This window comes from Marmota flaviventris, chromosome 9 (assembly GCF_047511675.1).
Source record: "Marmota flaviventris isolate mMarFla1 chromosome 9, mMarFla1.hap1, whole genome shotgun sequence".
NCBI lineage: Eukaryota > Metazoa > Chordata > Mammalia > Rodentia > Sciuridae > Marmota > Marmota flaviventris.
This window is the reverse complement of record NC_092506.1, coordinates 103,193,652-103,211,354: the sequence shown is the minus strand read 5'-3', so window position 1 is coordinate 103,211,354 and position 17,703 is coordinate 103,193,652. Positions and strand designations below refer to the sequence as shown.

The 17,703-nt window shown below is 50.6% G+C and overlaps 1 protein-coding gene across 2 annotated transcripts; it reads left to right on the top strand.

The window, feature by feature from the left end:
• Nucleotides 1-3,642: 3,642 nt before the first annotated feature.
• Treh (trehalase) lies at nt 3,643-17,608 on the top strand. 2 transcript variants are annotated; one of them, XM_027930668.3, is made up of 15 exons: nt 3,643-3,731; nt 12,040-12,140; nt 12,430-12,574; nt 12,657-12,744; nt 13,652-13,752; nt 13,859-13,951; nt 14,044-14,160; nt 14,269-14,391; nt 14,641-14,690; nt 14,786-14,980; nt 15,488-15,702; nt 15,960-16,071; nt 16,416-16,528; nt 16,777-16,830; nt 17,079-17,608. In XM_027930668.3, exons 1-15 carry the CDS (start codon nt 3,643-3,645, stop codon nt 17,229-17,231), a joined length of 1,749 nt encoding a protein of 582 aa, XP_027786469.3. In that variant the 3' UTR covers nt 17,232-17,608. The 2 variants fall into 2 exon arrangements, with proteins under 2 accessions (XP_027786469.3, XP_027786470.3); XM_027930669.3 differs by lacking the exon at nt 13,859-13,951.
• Nucleotides 17,609-17,703: the final 95 nt, after the last annotated feature.

Below are 17,703 nucleotides of genomic sequence, written 5' to 3'. Positions count from 1 at the left end.
TCACCAGAGGCCCCAAGCAAAGGGGTCACTCAATCTTGGACTAGATCCTATAGAAACCCTAAGCCAAAATACATCTTTTTTTCTTTATAAGTTACTTGCCTCAAGTATTTAATTATTAACATGACTAATACAATACCCCGATTTTTTTCCCCAATTACTATCAAATGTATAAGACCTATCGAGTGATGAAAAAGTATTTTGTGCTTCCAGGAAAGAGTCCTCATGACCTGGGGACTATCTACATAGGTATGAGTAATCACTTTATGATTTCACATATTAAATCCAATAAAGTTCCTTTCCACTAACTGTGTTATGTATCCTTATAGCATATTATTCAGAATCCACAATAAAGTAAGTTTTCTACTGGACCCTGTTCAAGATCAGCACAAAATTACAGGCAAACAAATTTAACTGAACTCTGCTCTAATGACACCAGGTGGCGCTCTTTCGCAGCCTCTGAGGGCCTCTATTGAGTCGAGGGAGTTTTGCTTACTGTGTTCAGCCTCCTGTCTGGTTGCAGAACCTGGCTATGTGACCTGGCTCTTTCTTGCCTTCCAAAATAGCTTTCCCTGAAAGCTCCCAAGATACCTCCCACAATCAGAGGCCTCGGTGTTCAATAACTGGAATTAGTACTAACCTCAAAGTGGATAAAGATAAGTTAGTTTCACCAAGAAATGTTCCCAAAAGTGTTCCTGGGGGTGCAAGAGTATTCTTGGAAGTAGGGTACAAGTGGTATGGAATTTAAAGCTAATCCATAAATTGGGAGAAATCTTGGATTTTGTAGCTAATCATACCTCCCAAGGGTTCAGGTGGGTAGAAGACACTCCAAGGAGGTAAAGAGAACATTTGTGACCAACAAAAGCACTTAACAGCTCATCCTGAAGCTCTAGGTCCCTTTGCCCAAGTTTGAGGTTTACAAACAGTGCCGAACCAACTGAACATTGTCTTGTCTTTTCCCTGACTTTATTACTACAAAGGCTACATTTAAAAGTGACTAAATCCTAGATTTAGTCACTAAATCCTAGATTTGCTCTAGATCCTGCTTCTGGATACATGAAGGAAATTTCTCAGAAGGAAGGAACACAGGAGATATTTCTGAGAGCAGCTAACAGATGGTTTGCAGGCATCCTGAATGGTGGACAATAAGCTGGACTATTCTAATTTTTTTTTATTATTTTTGGTACAGGGGATTGAACTCAGGGGTGATTTACCCCTGAGCTGTATCCCCAGTCCTTTATATTTTTTACTTTGAGATAGGATTTCACTAAATTGCTCATGGTCTTGCAGAGTTGCTAAGGCTGGCCTCAAACTCGTGATCCTCCTGTCCCAACCTCCCAAGTCCATGGGATTCAGGTGCATGACACTAACCCTATCCCCAGTTCCCCATCCCCCCCACTCCAGGGTAATTTTCCAATCTTTTCATTTCTTCCAGTGGGGTATCCAGGTAACTATAACTTGTATTACCAGGCTAACAACAAAAATGGATGCCCCTTTAAATCAAACCATTTTATAGTAACCCATGGTCCTTAATTGCAATCATTCCTGGAACAAAGACTATGACCAATTGAACTAGAATACTATTGAACTATCTTTATCATGTGAACTTTGAATTGTTTAATTTTTGTCAGTTAAGTTCATGGAGACATGTGTCAAGAAGCAACTTAAAAAAAAAGTACATTTTTACAAATAACCTATTGAAACTCACCCTTTAAGTGTATGGTAATCAATAGGTGCTTGAATTAGGGTCATGCAGCTACTTACACTGAAACTGGAAAAAAAAACGCAAAACTCTTTGGGATGTTTCTTACTTTTGAAAAGACTCCTATTTTCCTCAGGGAAGTAATTAATCATTATAATCAAAATCAAAATAAGTCAATGAAAAGGTATTCCTATAATAATAAAATATTTGTTTTGAAGGAAATAACACAAGACAATCCCTGCCTAACAGCGGTTCCACTTACAATTTTTTGACTTTACAATGGTGCAAACATGATAAACATTCAATAAATACCATACTTAAAAAAAAAAGCATACATCAGTTTATTGGCATCCTCTCCCAGATTGCCACTATAATCATCTCCCTGGTGTGTTGTATCCCTTCAGAAGTCCTAAATGCGTCTCTGTAGACATCCTTTGTAACTAAATGATTCATATGCACAGAACAACAAAAACATAAAGCATAAAGCACTGCCCAACCGCCCAACTAATTGGATTTTTGTGAATTGTGAATTTCATACTGAGACAAAACAAGTCCATTATGATGATGGCAGAAAGTGGAGTCAGTGTTCAAGGTTTTAGCCAATCCCTTTAAACTGATTAGTTTACCAAAACAAGAACAATTAAAATCGTCCTAAAGCTCCTCCAACAGGTAGGTGAAGGCAGGCTCCCTTGGGAGCACAGTTTCCTAAGCAGTGGCCGAGTCTCAGCCAAGCACTGCACCTGCGCTTTCAGCCAATCACAGGCTGCAAACTTCTCAGACAAGTCCAAACGAAGCCAAGGCCAAGCGGTAACCAACCGGGTTATTCCTGCAGGCACTTCCTTCTTCCCTCTGTAAATACTGCTCTGCTGCTCCGGGGAGCTCCCTGAACCTTACTGTTTCCAAGCGCTGCCTGGTTCATGAATCCCTTCTTTGCTCAAAAACCGATAAATTTAGCCGAAGTTCTTTGAACCGTGGCACACACTGCTCAGGTGCTGAGGCTGACAGCCTCCGACCACAAGCCTGTGTCCTGCAGGAGAGGTCACGCCAACCACTAACTCAGAGGTGACAGCCTGCAGGAGGCACCTCCCCGTGGGCCCCCCAAATCCCACCCCGTTGCTTCAAGCCTGAGGCTTGGCCTGCTTGCATCATGGCTGCGCGGCCTCCTTGCTCCAGCCTCCTAACGTGCCTGCCCATCCTCCACCACTCTTCTTCCAAGCAAGCCTGCCGGTTCAGCCAGCTGCCTCCTTGGCTTGGCAAAGCCCTCTCACAGACTGGTGCCAACGCGACCCGCCAGCTTGTCTCACAACCTCCCCTGCAAGGCCAAGTTCTGTGGAGCTGGCCCAGCTTCTCACTATTCCCTTAACAGCACACAGAAATGGCCTCCTGCCCATTCCCTTGGCAAACTCCTATGTGATCTTCAAGACCCACTGGGTCAATTTGACCCATCCCTGCCAGAATGGCTAGGCTGTCCTGGGTTCCCACATTACTCCTGTAGATAATAATGAGGGTCCCTGAGCTTTATGCAACACTGAGGATAGACTCTTCAGCCATTCTGTTTCCAGTGATGAAGAAAGGGTCACCCTCTGAGGCTAGCAGTTTTGGAGCCACACAAGGAACTGGTATCTAGCTCATGGATGTGTGGCCTTAACTATCTCCCTGGCCATCAGGGGCCCATTCCCCTAAACCTAACCACATGACTTTGAGGGACGGGCCGGAGCAGGTGGCCCCAGTTGAAACTGGTGAACAGAAAAGGCAAAAAAAAGTGGAAAGAGAGGGGTGAGCCCTGTGGCCAGAGATCAGTAGGGGTAGCTAGGCCACATCCCCTCAGGTGGCCACACCTCAAAGCCTGGACTTTGACTGACCTGGACAGGTAGTGAAGCCAGGCTGTGCCCAGGGAGCTGGAGGTGGCGGGGCTTGCTCCCTCTGCCACAGTCAGAGCCACCATGGCCTGGAAGACCTGGGAGCTGCACCTGCTGCTTTTGCTGGGGCTGGGACTAAGGTCCCAAGGGGCCCTACCGCCACCCTGTGAGAGGTAGGCTTCTGGGGGCAGGGAGGAGGGCTGGGATGGAAGGCTGGAGTGAGGCCTCAAGCTCTGAGATTCAGCTCTTCAGAGGGAAGAGGGAATTAGGTTTTCTTGTGTAGCAGGCTCTGTGCCAGGCACCAAGCCTCCAGTCCTGGGACAAGGTGAAGCTGCCTGAGAATGGCCTGTGCACGGTCCAGGAGCCTGTTGACCAGAGTCTGTCCTCCAAGCTGCTCTTTGAACCACAGGGCTGTTCTCAGGATTATATTATTCTAGCAAATAGTGATAAGTGCCTCTGGGTCCAGTCCCGGGTACCAAAATAAACAACTGAGCAATGCAGAGATGGGGGGGAACGTAAACCTATTTCTTTACGTCCCTCTAAGGCCTGAAATGCCAATAAGAGCTGTTCTGTCTGTCAGCAAAAGAGACTGAGGCCCCTGGCTATTGTACAGAATCCCCTGGGAGAAGGCCCTGAACACAGGGGCAAGTTGGACTGATGCCAGGGATCCTGGAAGGCTGCAGGTGTGTCCTAACAGGAAGGGACAAGGCTTTGCGTGGCAGTGCAGGCGGAAATGCTCAAAGTACTGCAAGAGGACCAGGACAGAGGACGCTGCAGTTGAAACATTTCTTATCTGCCACAGAGCAAGATGAAGGCGTAGAAGGCTGCTTACACACCTTTCCATACTCCACAAGGGGGAGCGCCTCAGGAGGGTCCCTGCTAGATAGAGGGCTCTGCTTTTCTGGGGAATTAAGAGAGGTGGGGGGCTGGTATGATGATCCAGTTCTTCCCATGGGGGGAGATGACAGCATAACTATACTTTTTTCCTTGGTATCCACGTCACCTTTCTTTTTATTTTTAATATATATTTTTAGTTGTAGTTGGACACAATACCTTTATTTTATTTATTTATTTTTATGTGATGCTAAGGATCCAACCCAGTGCCTCCCCCATGCTAGGGGAGCGCTCTACCACTGAGCCACAACCCCAGCCCCCCACCCCCAGCCCCGCCACATCACCTTTCTCTATCCTGCGTGATACAATGGTCTCAGTACCAACTGCAAGAAGCTGTGATGATTCCTAAGTTTAGAAAATGTAACTAAACCTTTAAACCTTCATGTGAGAATTTCTAAGGGCCCTGTGGGTGGGCCAGGCCTTCACTCCCTCTGACAATATGGGGCCAGCCGTAGAGGCAGCCGCAGTGCTGAGTTAGCCCACCTGGTCTGTAGGGATGCAGCCCTGCCTATGTGAAGGCACTGAGGGAGAGGCACGTGCTAGACCAGAATTGCTAACTGCAATCTGCACAGGCACAATGGCGGAACCTAAAGTCCTTTCCAAAGGAGGAAATGTTTGGGTATCCATGGAGAGAAGGAAGGATTGCTGCTGAGAGAGGAAGGGAATGAATAGATGGATCAATGATAAGTGCAAAGAGGGAATTCCCCTGTTCCATTAATGTTCTGAAGGAGGCTCAAAGGAAAGGATGACATCGCCTCTTAGTCACTTACACCAAGTGCCTGCCTTGGCACCTGATAAGATCTAATGGAACCCTGTACACCTGAGTGGCCTTATCCTGGAGGACATTTTGTCCTGTGATATGATGATAGCCTGTCATTTAGGACAATAGGGCTCTAGTGTTATGCCAACATATTTGCACTTTTATTGTTCTGCCATATGGTGATATTGTAAAACATTGGCATTGTTGATAAGATTATAATGCTAATATTAATGGTCATATGTATTGTAAAACCACCCATCTCTTCCTCCTTGCTAGTTCCTCTAAATTTTAATTGCAGCATCTTGATGCTGTTTCTTTATCTGTTAAAAAAAAAAATGCTACACCAAACATAAATGCTGAGAAAAAGTATGACTGTTTTGGTGGCCAAAGACTAGGGGGTGGACTGTTGTATAATTAACAGTTTTGTTCTTTGACCTCAGTTCTTGGGAGGTGACCTCTAAACTCTTGGAATTTCCCAAATGATAGGATTGTCTTTGGTATTCATGGCCATCTTATGCTAAATAGCTTTTGCTAAGGAATTGACTCAGCCAGGGGTCAGGCCACTGGGGAAAGCCTGACCACACGGTTAGGAGGTGGGTTCTGAGCCACCTGGTACCAGCCAGACTCCTCCTTCTGGGTGGGGGGCAGGGGCCGGAGATGGATTCCAGTTGTGGTCCATGATTCAATCAGTCTTGCCTACACAATGAAACCCCAAGCTCTGGATACCCAGGATTGGAAAGGAAGTCAACCCGTCACTGGGCGGGAGGGCGATGTGTCCTGATTTTACAAGGAAAAGACGCGGGAGCTCGCCCTCAGGACCTTCCCACACCCCCCTGTGTGTTACTGTTACCGTCCAGGGGTCTTAGGTTCATTGTTTCCAATCAGCAAAGAATTAATGACTGGGACAGAGATAGCAGTTGAACAGAGATGTGTTCCAAGCCACAGCAACAGACTTCAGGAAGGGGCCTGGAGCTGGGAGTCGGCTAGAGAAGTTCTGGATGGTTCTTTTTATGTCTCTGGAATCCCTCCTTTGCTTTTCTTCTCCCCTGCCCATGCTCTCCTCTCTGTTGGTGTTCCCTGTGTCCTTGGGTCTGTCTTAGTTTGTCTGTTGGACACACTAAAGGAGCACCAGCTCACAAGCATCTATCTAATTGTGTCTGACTATTTCTCGCCCGTGTCCGTGAGCACTTGCGTCAACCGGGAAGTTGACCTCCTTGGCGGACCTTCTCCATGCTCCCTTGGTCTGGAGGCGCTCTGACTTCCTCATTCACCATCCTGCCTGGCCGCCTCCCCCTTCTACATCTCCCTTGTGTTTCTTCATTTCATTATTATGATAACGCTGTTGTGGAGCTGGGGCTTTTCAAGGAACTGAGGCGGGCGCAAAGGCCCCTCTCAAACCCCAATTCTTGTAATTGAGTCAGAAAGATTTCAAACATGTCACTCAGAGTGATGAGTTTATTGAAGGGACACGAAAAGGGAAAGGGGACACTTTCAGGGGAGAGAGTGGATCCTTTCATAGAGGAGGACAGTGTGCCTCTCCTGCACTCCAGTTTTATTGGGGATCCCGGAGAATTCCACCCAGGTCCACCTCTTGACTTTTGACTGACAACAGATTGACAGACTTTCTAGTCCCCATGACCATGACAACTCTATGTCACCTTGGCCCATGGTGACTGGTTATATTGGATTTTTTTTTTTTTAAGAGAGGGAGAGAGAGAGAGAGAGAGAATTTTTTAATATTTATTTTTTAGTTTTCGGCGGACACAACATCTTTGTTTGTATGTGGTGCTGAGGATCGAACCCGGGCCACACGCATGCCAGGCGAGCATGCTACCACTTGAGCCACATCCCCAGCCCTATATTGGATTCTTAATCATCTTTATAGGTTTTTATGGTTAGGAAGAATTATCCTTATCTTCTGGGATCTGTTCTATGAAAAGGTCACAAATGTCTCTCCCTTCAAAGTAACTTGGGTTCTTCTTATCGATGTTATTTCCTGCCTCCATTTCCTTGCAGATAACAGGGAGTTTGCTGAGGAATGTGACACATAGTCTGTCCACTTAGGCCAGGGAGGGCTGCAGGTAAATTGCTTTTTGGTAAAGAAAGCCTGTGGGGTCAACACAGTTGGCCTATTTTATAGAATTATTCTCTTACCCTGTGTTCCCATCATCCTCATCTCTCTGTCTCCTAACAAAACTATAATTTTAAGTATAGTTTGTATACTGTGCTGATTTGTATAAAACTAGAATTGTAAGAATAGCACCTCCCAGGGCTGGGGCTGTGGCTGTGGCTCAGCGGTAATGCACTTGCCTGGCATGTGTGAGGCACTGGGTTCAATTCTCAGCACCACATATAAATAAGTAAAAATAAAGATCTATCAACAATTTTAAAAAATTTTAAAAAAAGAAGAATAGCATCTCCCAGAGTTCCATGAGCCACTTTAGCAGATTACCAAATGTAAGGGATTATGGGAACCCCCAGATTTGCAATGAGTTGTCTGAAGTACAAGTAGTCTGGGGACCCCCAAACATGCAGCTGGCATCTGAAGTGAGTATGGTTTTATTAAGCTGTGCCCTGAAACCTGTGCAGTCCACTCAGCATCACAATTGAATTGCATATACCAACATTCCTCTGACCTCTGCTCTCTTATGACAAAACCATTGTATTTGCTGGGTATTTAGTATAGAATTAAGTGATAGATACAGCAATAATATCAGTCAGTCTGTGCCTGATATGAGAAGAAAGTAATGATGGCTAGGGATAGATTTAAAGAAACTACTAATGTGACCTATTTGCATCTTATGATAAACTTGTGCAGATCTAGCCACGAGTGGTGTGCACACCTGTAATCCCAGCAGCTCGGGAGACTGAGGCAGGAGGATTGCAAGTTCAAAGACAGCCTCAGCAAAAGCAAGGTGCTAAGCAACTCAGTGACTCAGTGAGACTCTGTCTCTAAATAAAATACAAAAATGGTGGGGGGCTGGGGATGTAGCTCAGTGGTTCAGTGTCCCTGAGTTCAATCCCCAGTACCCACCCCCGCAAAAAAAAAAAAAAAAAACTGTACAGAACTGATATAGGACATATGAGGCTGGACACCTGAGGAATTTTCAGGAAGCAGTTTTATTTAAACTGCAGTGGTCCAGAGGGGCTAATACCCAAAATTCTCTGGACCTCAAGTCTGGAAATTCTCTTAGATTAATACTCAGCGAGGTGGTTATTACACAGTGGGTGGGTACATGACAGTTATTCCTTGTCCCATGTTTTAGGCTAGACAGAGGTTTTTCAAGTTTTCACCATGGAAAACAGATAATATCTTTAGCACAACAACAAGCTTGGTGGCAGACCTTGCTTTTACAAGAGAGAGAAACTTGGCCTTTACAAGATAGAGGAAGCTTCAAATCACACTGAGTTCTTTGCAGAAATCCTGCTGACATTCTTTGTAAAGATCTTGTTGACTAAGAGAAGGTTGTATGTTACAAATATGGTGGGGGGTTTCTGGAGACACTTAATTATGGTGGGGGTGGGGAGTACTTGGTCTGCATCAGAACTGCTTAGTATAGAAATTAGCAGCAGGTGTGGTGGCACATGCATGTCATCCCAGAGGCAGGAGGATGGCAAGTTCGAGTCCAGCCTCAGCAATTTAGTGAGACTCTGCCTCAAAATAAAAAAAAATTAAAAAAGGGCCAGGATGTGGCTCACTGGAAAAGCACACCTGTGTTCAATGCTCAGTACCAAAAAAAGGAACAAACAAAAATTCCTCTTCAGGCCGGTCACTTTCTATTGGTATTAGATCCTCAGGAAGCTCTGACTCAGTCTCCTAATATGTTCAGTCGTCACTCTCAGTACTATCATATGATTTGTTTATATAAGGTAGTTAACTCTTACCAACAATGCCAGCATTATGCCATATCATAGCATGGTCACAGAACAATTCTGTTTCCTTATAGATGTGCCTGTAAAAATTACAGAGATGTTTTCTATAAAGCCTTCCCAGTAGAAGAATAGGCATTATGAATAGACATCAGTGCAGGTGGCATGACTTGATAATTTTCAGGGTTCCAGGTTGGTTGGGGACAAGGCCAGTTACCCTGCCTTAGTTCGCAGGCTTGCACTGAGACTGGTTTCACTGTGTGCACCAATAGTACAGGACCCCCCTCCTACAGGGAGGACATGGTGGTATTCAGAATAGTCCTCTTCTTGCTAACTGGCCTGCAGGGTAAGTAAGGACAGAAATAGTGCATCAGTGCACGTTGCAGGTGCCCCCAGAGAACCCCCACAAGTATGAATGCCCCTAAGATCCCCAGAACTAAGGCCTTGGAGCCTCAGCAGCTGGAATGGGGGGTGTTGCCGTGGTTGCTTTGGTCTTAAGTCTGTGTTCACTAATGAAGAGGCCCTGCTGGGGCAATGCACTGGCCCTTGCCCACGCTGGGTCCAGTCATAATCCAGCATGATTAGCACTTGGCCTGACTCTTCACTAGAGCGTCCTCGTTGGTCATTATTCCAGGCTGACTCCTACGGCTTGATCCCCTCCTGGGAGAGAACACAACCTGCTTGATCTAGTTAATAAATCCTTTTTCCTCTGAGTGCTGCTCCTCATTAAAAGCATATTCATCTTGTTCCACAGTAGGGGAACCTGTCTCGCCCCAAAGCCCCCTCTGTCTCCTGGCCAGTGGTGTTCAATCCGTCCTGTCATTGCCTTTGAGTGTGGAGGGCCTGAGCGCTGGGTTCCCCACTGAAGAGTGAGAGGCACAGTTGGTCATGGTACTGAGGTGAAACTGAGTATGCTGGATGGGGATGTTCCTCGGGAGCAGTTGGACGGCCAGGTGCTGCCTCGCTTTGATCCCCTTAGAAACCCATCTTCCTCTATTCTGTTGGGTAATCATCTGTCTCCAAAAACAAAGGTGGCTGGCCTCTGTGCATATAGCATGCAGTGGCGGCTCAAGTGTGCTGCTGCTGCCGCTGCTATATTTTGTCCACCGTAACCAGGAACTTTCTAAGCACTTGATTATCAAGGTTTACAGTTACAGTGATTTGTCTGCCACACGGTAAACCACCCACTTCAAAGGGCCAGTAGGGAGAAGTTTCCGGAAATTCTTTCCCAAATGCTCTGCTCTCCTTGTAGTAAATGTAACCTGAACCTAAGAGTCAAAAGACTGGCACATTCCTCAAGTGACATCCAGTCCTCAGCAATTGGTCCAGCTCATCAGCTTATCATATGACCAGCATGTTTCAGAGCAGTGCCACTTGGGTTCCCAAAGCAGGAGGACTCCTGGCAAATGCGTGGCTTCCCGCCCGCAGGCATCTGGTATGCCCATGCTAAGAGACGGTGTTATTCTCTTGTTCCAAGTCCCTCTCAGGCGCCAACGTGATGTTAGGTTTCCTTCACTGCACAACTCATTTATTTATTTATTCACCTACAGCTACATTTCTCCTCTCCATTACCCATCAGTTTTTTTTTTTTTTTTAAATATACTGGGTATCGAACCTAGGGACATTTTACCACTGAGCTATGTCCCCAGCCTTTTTTAGTTTTTGAGACAGGGCCTCAAAGTTGCCTAGGGCCTAGCTAAGTTGCTGAGGCTGGCCTTGAACTGGTATCCTCCTGTCTCAGCTTCCTGAGCTGCTGGAATTCCAGACGTGCGCCACCACACCGGCTTTACATTGTGTTTCTTGATCTGAAGGAAAGTCGCCCAGCAGTCCACAGAGCTGCAGGATCTTCTGTTCCAAGATAGCATTTAATAGAATTCTGAGCATTTGCATCTATACACAGGTGTGCTCTGTCACTTTAGCACCCCCTCTTAAATTTCTATAATGACTCCCATTGGGTTCTGCCCCGTAGAGAGGACATCTCTAATAGTTCAGTTTCTCACTGCCCATCTACCAGGCCATTGGCCACTGCCTGTGAGTCAGTAAAAACCCAAACAGAGGGGGTTTCATCATCCAGCTTTGCCTTCACTGCAGGACAGCAGCACGCAATTCAGACACTGGGCTGATTTGTTCTTACCTTCTTCAGAGATCCTCTGTTAGAGTGAGTGGCCTCTTAAACAAACCCCGAAATCCACCAGCTTTTTGTTGGTCAATAGAGAGCTCCCAGGTGGCCATAGGATCCATCAACCCCTCAGGGCCTGCCAAAGTTGGCTATGGGGGAGGAGAAGCTGCCTGCTCCGGTACAGCGGCCCCTCCTGGCCTCCTTCCTGCGGCACGAAGCTCATCCCTGAGCACCACTGCCATTGCATGAGGAGCTCTTCTGGGCTCCGCTTCTCCATCAGAAAACCCCGTTGTCATCATCAAGACCTTACGGGCATTTCAGGTTTCAGAATAAGTATCCTGCAGTCATGAAGCAGTTTCAGTGAGCATCCAAGAGCAAACTAGTCACTCTTTTACATGGCACCCATTGTACACCACATCTGGAAATTTTCTGGTCTGAAATCTCAAGTTTCCACCGGGTGCAACTCACAGGCTTTTGTTATAACACTTCCTGGTCCTGGTTGATCCACACGAGGCTGTTGTGCAGAGAGTTGGTCCACGCCAGCCCTCCAGGGCTAATTCATCACTGACTGAAGCACTCGGCTTCTTTCTTCACCAGCTGCCCTGCACTGGGTCCAAATAACTACCAGCCGGGGCCTGGCCACTGCGCACTTCCTTCACTATACGAAGACCCTGCTTGTTCGCCCAGCCATGTCCGTCACCACCTCCCACAAACTGCCACCACAACAAACACACACCAACATGCACGGTCCTTGTCCAGTCCCAGGGAACACTCCCTGAACAGCCTGTTCAGGCTCTAGCCTCTCTCTGACCCTTTTCACCCATGAATGTCGCTGCAGCCAGATTTACTGCCATGGGGAACTCCTGCACCAAGTTCAGATGGCCAAGCTCTTTCCAGACGACAAGCAGTTTGTGGACATGTCGCTCTCCACAGCTCCAGGTGAGGCCACCTCCTACCCAAAGAAAGCAGGGGAGAGCACGGCGCAGTGGTGCATGCCTGTAATCCCAGTGACTTGGGAGGCTGAGGCAGGAGGATCACAGGTTCAAAGTCAGCCTCAGCAACCTAGCAAGGCCCTAAGGAACTCAGCAAGACCCTGTCTCTAAATAAAATATTAAAATGTGACTCAGTGGATTCAATTCCTGGTACAAAAAAAAAAAAAAAAAAAAAGGCAAGGGAGAGAGCAGGTGGAGAGGCAGCCTGCTGAGCCCTCCCTGCTGGTGGTCTCCAGACCAAGTCCTGCAGAGGTTCAGCGAGCTGGCTGAGGCCCACAACCACAGCATCCCCAGGCAGCAGCTGCAGGAGTTCATACAGCAACACTTTCAGGCTGTGGGGAAGGAGCTGCAGCCTTGGACCCCCGGGGACTGGAAAGAGAGGTATGACTCTGGACAGGGGATGGGAAAGGACCCTTCTGTCAGGACGGCCTCCCTGAACCCTGTGGGGCCGGCACTCTTCCAGTCCCCACTTCCTGCAGAAGATCTCGGATGCCAAGCTTCGTGTCTGGGCGCAGCAGCTGAACCAGATCTGGAAGAAGCTGGGGAAGCAGGTAACACTGTCCTGGGGATGCCCAAGGGTCTGGCCCACAGCTCTGGGAGTGGGAGATGGATGGTTGTTGGGCTCCTGGACCAGACCTCTGCCTCGGGACAGTAACTGCTGCTGCTGTGTGTGGGGAGCCCTCCCTCAGCACAGTCCCAAGGAACTTTCTCCCAATTATTTGAGGCTCAGAGAGGTCCGTAGTTTGTCCACCTGGAGGATCCCCGTGAGTGGTCTCCCAGGACCACCTGAGCGCTCTCCAGTGGCCTGTTTGCTGGCATTGAGAGCTGCTCAAATCACCCTCGACAGCTTGGCCACCTTCTTCCTCACAGGGACCCACCTGTGCCCCGTTCTGCTAGTCCCTCAAAATGACTGAGGCAGGCTGAGCTTCCACTGATACCATGCACACTAGAACTTGGACAAATGGGCAGAGAAAGGAGCTGCTGAGCCCTGTGCAAGCCCCACACTGCTCCTGCCCTTGCTGTCCCTCGGCCTGATTCCTGGGGAAAGGCATTCACCACAGCTGGGGAAGCATTTGAGATTTTGTTCCCACCTGCCAGAGCTGGGGGTGGGAGGCTTGCCCATGGGGCCTGACTTGGATTGGTGGTAGCCACAGAGAGGTGGGAGTGGAAGGGAAATGAGGGCCAGCACCCCCTCTCCTGCTTAGGCCCCCAGGTTGCTGCCTGGTGGTCACCTGCCAGGTGCCAAGCTGAGTGGTCAAGGCTTCCACACACCGATAGGTTGAGCCAGGACCCTGAAGGCTGTGGAAGAATGAGGATCCGAAGGCTCCTCATGGCCATGCAGCAGCAGAGACAGATCCTGGCTCCTCAGCCATGGCACCAGGGCCTCTGCCCCCATCACCATAGCCTCCACCCTTGTGTGGCAGGTAGGCTCCCCTGTACCCTCTCTCCTGACTCCAGATAAAGCCAGAGGTTCTCAGCCAACCTGAACGATTCTCTTTGATCTACTCAAAACACCCCTTCATTGTGCCTGGCGGGCGCTTCGTTGAGTTCTACTACTGGTGAGAATCCTCAGGGGTTGGCAGTGGTGGGGGACACAGGGATAGTACCCGACTGGCCTGGCTGTTCAGGGCACGAGGGCTGACGCCTGACTGCCCCCTTTCCCAGGGACTCCTACTGGGTAATGGAGGGTCTGCTCCTCTCTGAGATGACAGAGACTGTGAAAGGCATGCTGCAGAACTTCCTGGACCTGGTGAAAACGTAAGCAGGCTCCTTCAGATGGGACTGGGCAAAGCAGGCTTGCAGCTGGATCCGCCTTGGCCATTTCACCAGGCCCCCCCTTTTTTTGGCAGCTATGGGCACATCCCCAATGGCGGGCGCGTGTACTATTTGCAACGGAGTCAACCCCCGCTCCTGACCCTCATGATGGATCGCTACGTGGCTCATACCAACGACATCACTTTCCTACGGTGGGTCCCCCCCACCTTGTGCTGCCCTGCAGGACTACCCTTACTGGAAACCTCCCAGGAGGGGGGCCACCCTGTGCTTGGGCTGAGGCTCCGCTGCCTGCACTGCAGGGAGAACATCGAGACCCTCGCCTTGGAACTGCACTTCTGGACAGTGAATAGGACCATCTCTGTGTACTCAGGGGAAAAGAGCTATAACCTGAATCGCTATTATGTCCCTTTTGGGGGACCCAGGTAGGGAGCTGCGCCCTGCCACACACACACACACAGTTTTCTTTTCCATTCACTCTGGTTTGAGCATCACAGACCCAGGATTGGAGGAGCTGCCATTTAGCCTGGCCTCTCAGATGGGGAAGCTGAGAGCCCTGAGCCACCTAGGGCTGTGGGGCCCAAGGGCAGCTGAGTGGAAATAGCTCAGTCTCCTGCTTGAGCAGAGGGGCCGAGCACCTCCTAGTGCTAGTCCGTACCTCTCCTCTTTGCTAGGCCCGAGTCCTATAGCAAAGACGCTGAGCTGGCAGAGACCCTGCCCGAAGGTGAGCAGCACGAGGCTGGGGGGAGGGCAGCTGGGCTCCTACAGTGGGTGTCAGGCCTAGGTCAGCTGCTGCCTTGTTCTGCTCTGTCCTCCCAGGGGACCGAGAGGCTCTGTGGGCCGAGCTCAAGGCTGGGGCTGAGTCTGGCTGGGACTTCTCTTCTCGCTGGCTGGTTGGAGGCCCAAATCCCGACTCACTCAGCAGCATCCGAACCAGCAAATTGGTGCCTGTTGATCTGAATGCCTTCCTGTGCCAGGCAGAGGGGCTGATGAGCAACTTCTACTCCAGCCTGGGTGAGCACAGCCCCCCTGGAGGAGGGGACTGACCAGCTTGGTTTTCTGCCTTGGCTAATGGGCCTGGCGGTAGGGAAGGCCTGCCTGCTCAAACCCCATCATTGGCAAGGTCAGTGAGTCATCTCTGCAGTAGCATAAATGTACTGGGCCCCCCTCATCATCACACTACCCCTCCCCTTCCTACTGTGAGGCCTCGAGGACCTGTGGGGGGACACCCCAGTCCACAAATCCAAATTCTCCCATTCCCTTTTTCCAAAGCTACACCTGGCCCTCTCAGAACCAGGGGGACACACACAGAGAGACCCAGGCAGGCCCAAGGAGCAGTCCAGGGCCATTTGCTCAGGGATTTTATGCCTCAGAGGCTTGAAAAGTGGTGGGCTCTGGAGAGGCATGGCCTCTTGACCAGGATGGCTCAGCCCCTGGGGAGGAGCACAATAATGCAGATTAAAGGAGAGTCAACAAGGGCAGGTCTCTGCTTGTTCAGTCCAAATGCAATGCCACCACCAGGGAACGACTCCCAGGCTGAAAGGTACAGAAACTTGCGGGCCCAGCGCTTGGCCGCCCTCAATGCCCTCCTGTGGGATGAGCAGAAAGGCGCCTGGTTCGACTACGACACAGAGAAGGGCAAGAACCTGGAGTTTTACCCTTCCAACCTCGCCCCGCTCTGGGCCGGCTGCTTCTCTGACCCTGCCACCGTGGACAAGGCTCTGAAATACCTGGAGGTGAGGGACAGCTGGCTGCTCTGAGCCCCTGGAGACAGGACTGCCCTCTACTCACTGAGCAGGGACCTGGCAGGCCAGCCACCTACCCACTGCTGTCTGTGCCTGTCCTGCCTGCGGGTCCCACTCAGGCCACCAGGGGACAGCTGTGAGCCAAGAAGAGGAGGGGAGGAAGGGCCCCTCTGCTCCCTGAGGGCCCAGCATCCTGGCTCCCTGCCCAGGCTCCACCCACAGTCCCAGCAATGTCTGGAACCTTCTAGGACAGCCAGGTCCTGACCTACCAGCATGGGATTCCAACCTCTCTCCGGAACACAGGCCAGCAGTGGGATTTCCCCAATGCCTGGGCCCCCCTGCAGGATCTGGTCATCAGAGGTAGGCAGGTGGGAAGGGGATCTGTGCCAAGGTGGACTCCAGTTGCTCCGGGACTGGGGAGGTGACTTAAGGATGTGGGACCCCTGGTCCTTTCTCTGTTCTCTCTGCCCCGCAGCTAACACATCCTCCCCCCTGTCCAGTATAATCAGCCCTCCTCTCCCTCCAAACCTGGGCCCAGGGTTGAGTACAGGGTGGCCTCTGGTTCAAGAGGCCACTCTGGCCCCGCTCAAGAGGTCTCAGGACCCAGCCAGGCTTCATTCCCTCCGTGGGGACAGTAAGGCCCAGTCTGTTGTGCCAGGGATGGGGGCTCTGGGGATTCAGGTTCTGCTTGGGGTGGGGTCTAGGCTTGGCCAAGTCCTCTTCGCCTCGGACCCAGGAAGTGGCTTTCCAGCTGGCCCAGAATTGGATCCGAACCAACTTTGATGTCTACTCCCAAAAGTCAGCCATGTACGAGAAGGTGAGCTGGCAGGGGGTGTTCTTTGTCCCTCACTTTCCTTCCCCAGGTGAAGTGGGGAAGAGTCAGGCTTGGCAGACCCTGGACTGTGCAGCCAGGACAGTGGCGGCGCCCAGTGGCCACTGCCAGGCACTGCAGGGGCCAGAGCTTCAGGCCAGAGCATCTCCCAAGGGCTCCAAGGCTGGTTGCCTGGGGCTGGAGTGGTGGCTTGGGGACAGCTCCTGACCTACAGCTTGCCCTCTTGTCCCCAGTATGACATCAGCAATGGTGGACAGCCAGGTGGAGGAGGGGAGTATGAAGTTCAGGTGAGCAGGCCAGGGCTGAGCTGGCCAACACCTTACAACTCCTGGGCTCCACTGTCCACAAGAACCGACTTGACCCTCTGGGCCCCAGTGTGCCCTGTCTGGGGGCCCACAGGGAGGACCTGACTGGTGCTCCTTGGTACCCCTGGGGATGGGCGGGACAGAGCTCCTGGGGTAGGGAATCCCACACCCTCAAAACAGAGGCTTGGGCTCCCCCGAGATCTGGCCCCACAGGCCTTGCCTGTCTCCAGGAGGGGTTTGGCTGGACCAATGGAATGGCCCTGATGCTCCTGGACCGCTATGGTGACCGGCTGACCTCGGGGACCCAGATGACTCCTCAGGTGCCCCCCTGCCTGGTGGCTGCCCTTCTGTTCCACCTCCTGCTCAGCTTCCTGCCATGGTGACCAGGGACTAGCAGGGTGGCCTCACCACTGCCCCTGCCTGCTGCACTTCCTCCTCTGGCTCCAGCTCCTCCCCTGCCTCCTCTGCCCCATCTCCCAGCCTGCTCTGTTCACAGTGCAGGGGGCAGGGCAGTGGCCTGGAGGCCAGGTGGTGGGGCTAGGGCCCTTCTGGAACCCTTGATGGGGTGTTAATCCTGCAGGGTAAAGACACCGCCCCGCCTCCCATGTACCCCAGCCCCATGCCCCACACAGTCCGTTCTTCCACACACTTACATAGTCCAAATGCTTTATTGTTCTGCTTATTTGTAAATGCTTACCAATACTGAAAAACACCCAGCCTGGCCCAGGCCACAGGGACCCGGGGCTGGGGAGGAGGGCAGGGGAGGTGGACTTAGTGTTAAGGCGGCAAAGGGCTGAGGCCAGACAGCTGGAGGCTGGTCCTCCACTCCCCTTTTCCATCATCCTTAGGAGGCTG

Bases quoted from the DNA above. Each gene is read 5' to 3' on its own strand.
- Treh (XM_027930668.3), top strand. From the start codon at position 3,643: ATGGCCTGGAAGACCTGGGAGCTGCACCTGCTGCTTTTGCTGGGGCTG. The intron at 13,753-13,858 runs GTGAGAATCCTC...CCCCTTTCCCAG, and splicing joins TTCGTTGAGTTCTACTACTG to GGACTCCTACTGGGTAATGG. The intron at 14,691-14,785 runs GTGAGCAGCACG...CTGTCCTCCCAG, and splicing joins GGCAGAGACCCTGCCCGAAG to GGGACCGAGAGGCTCTGTGG.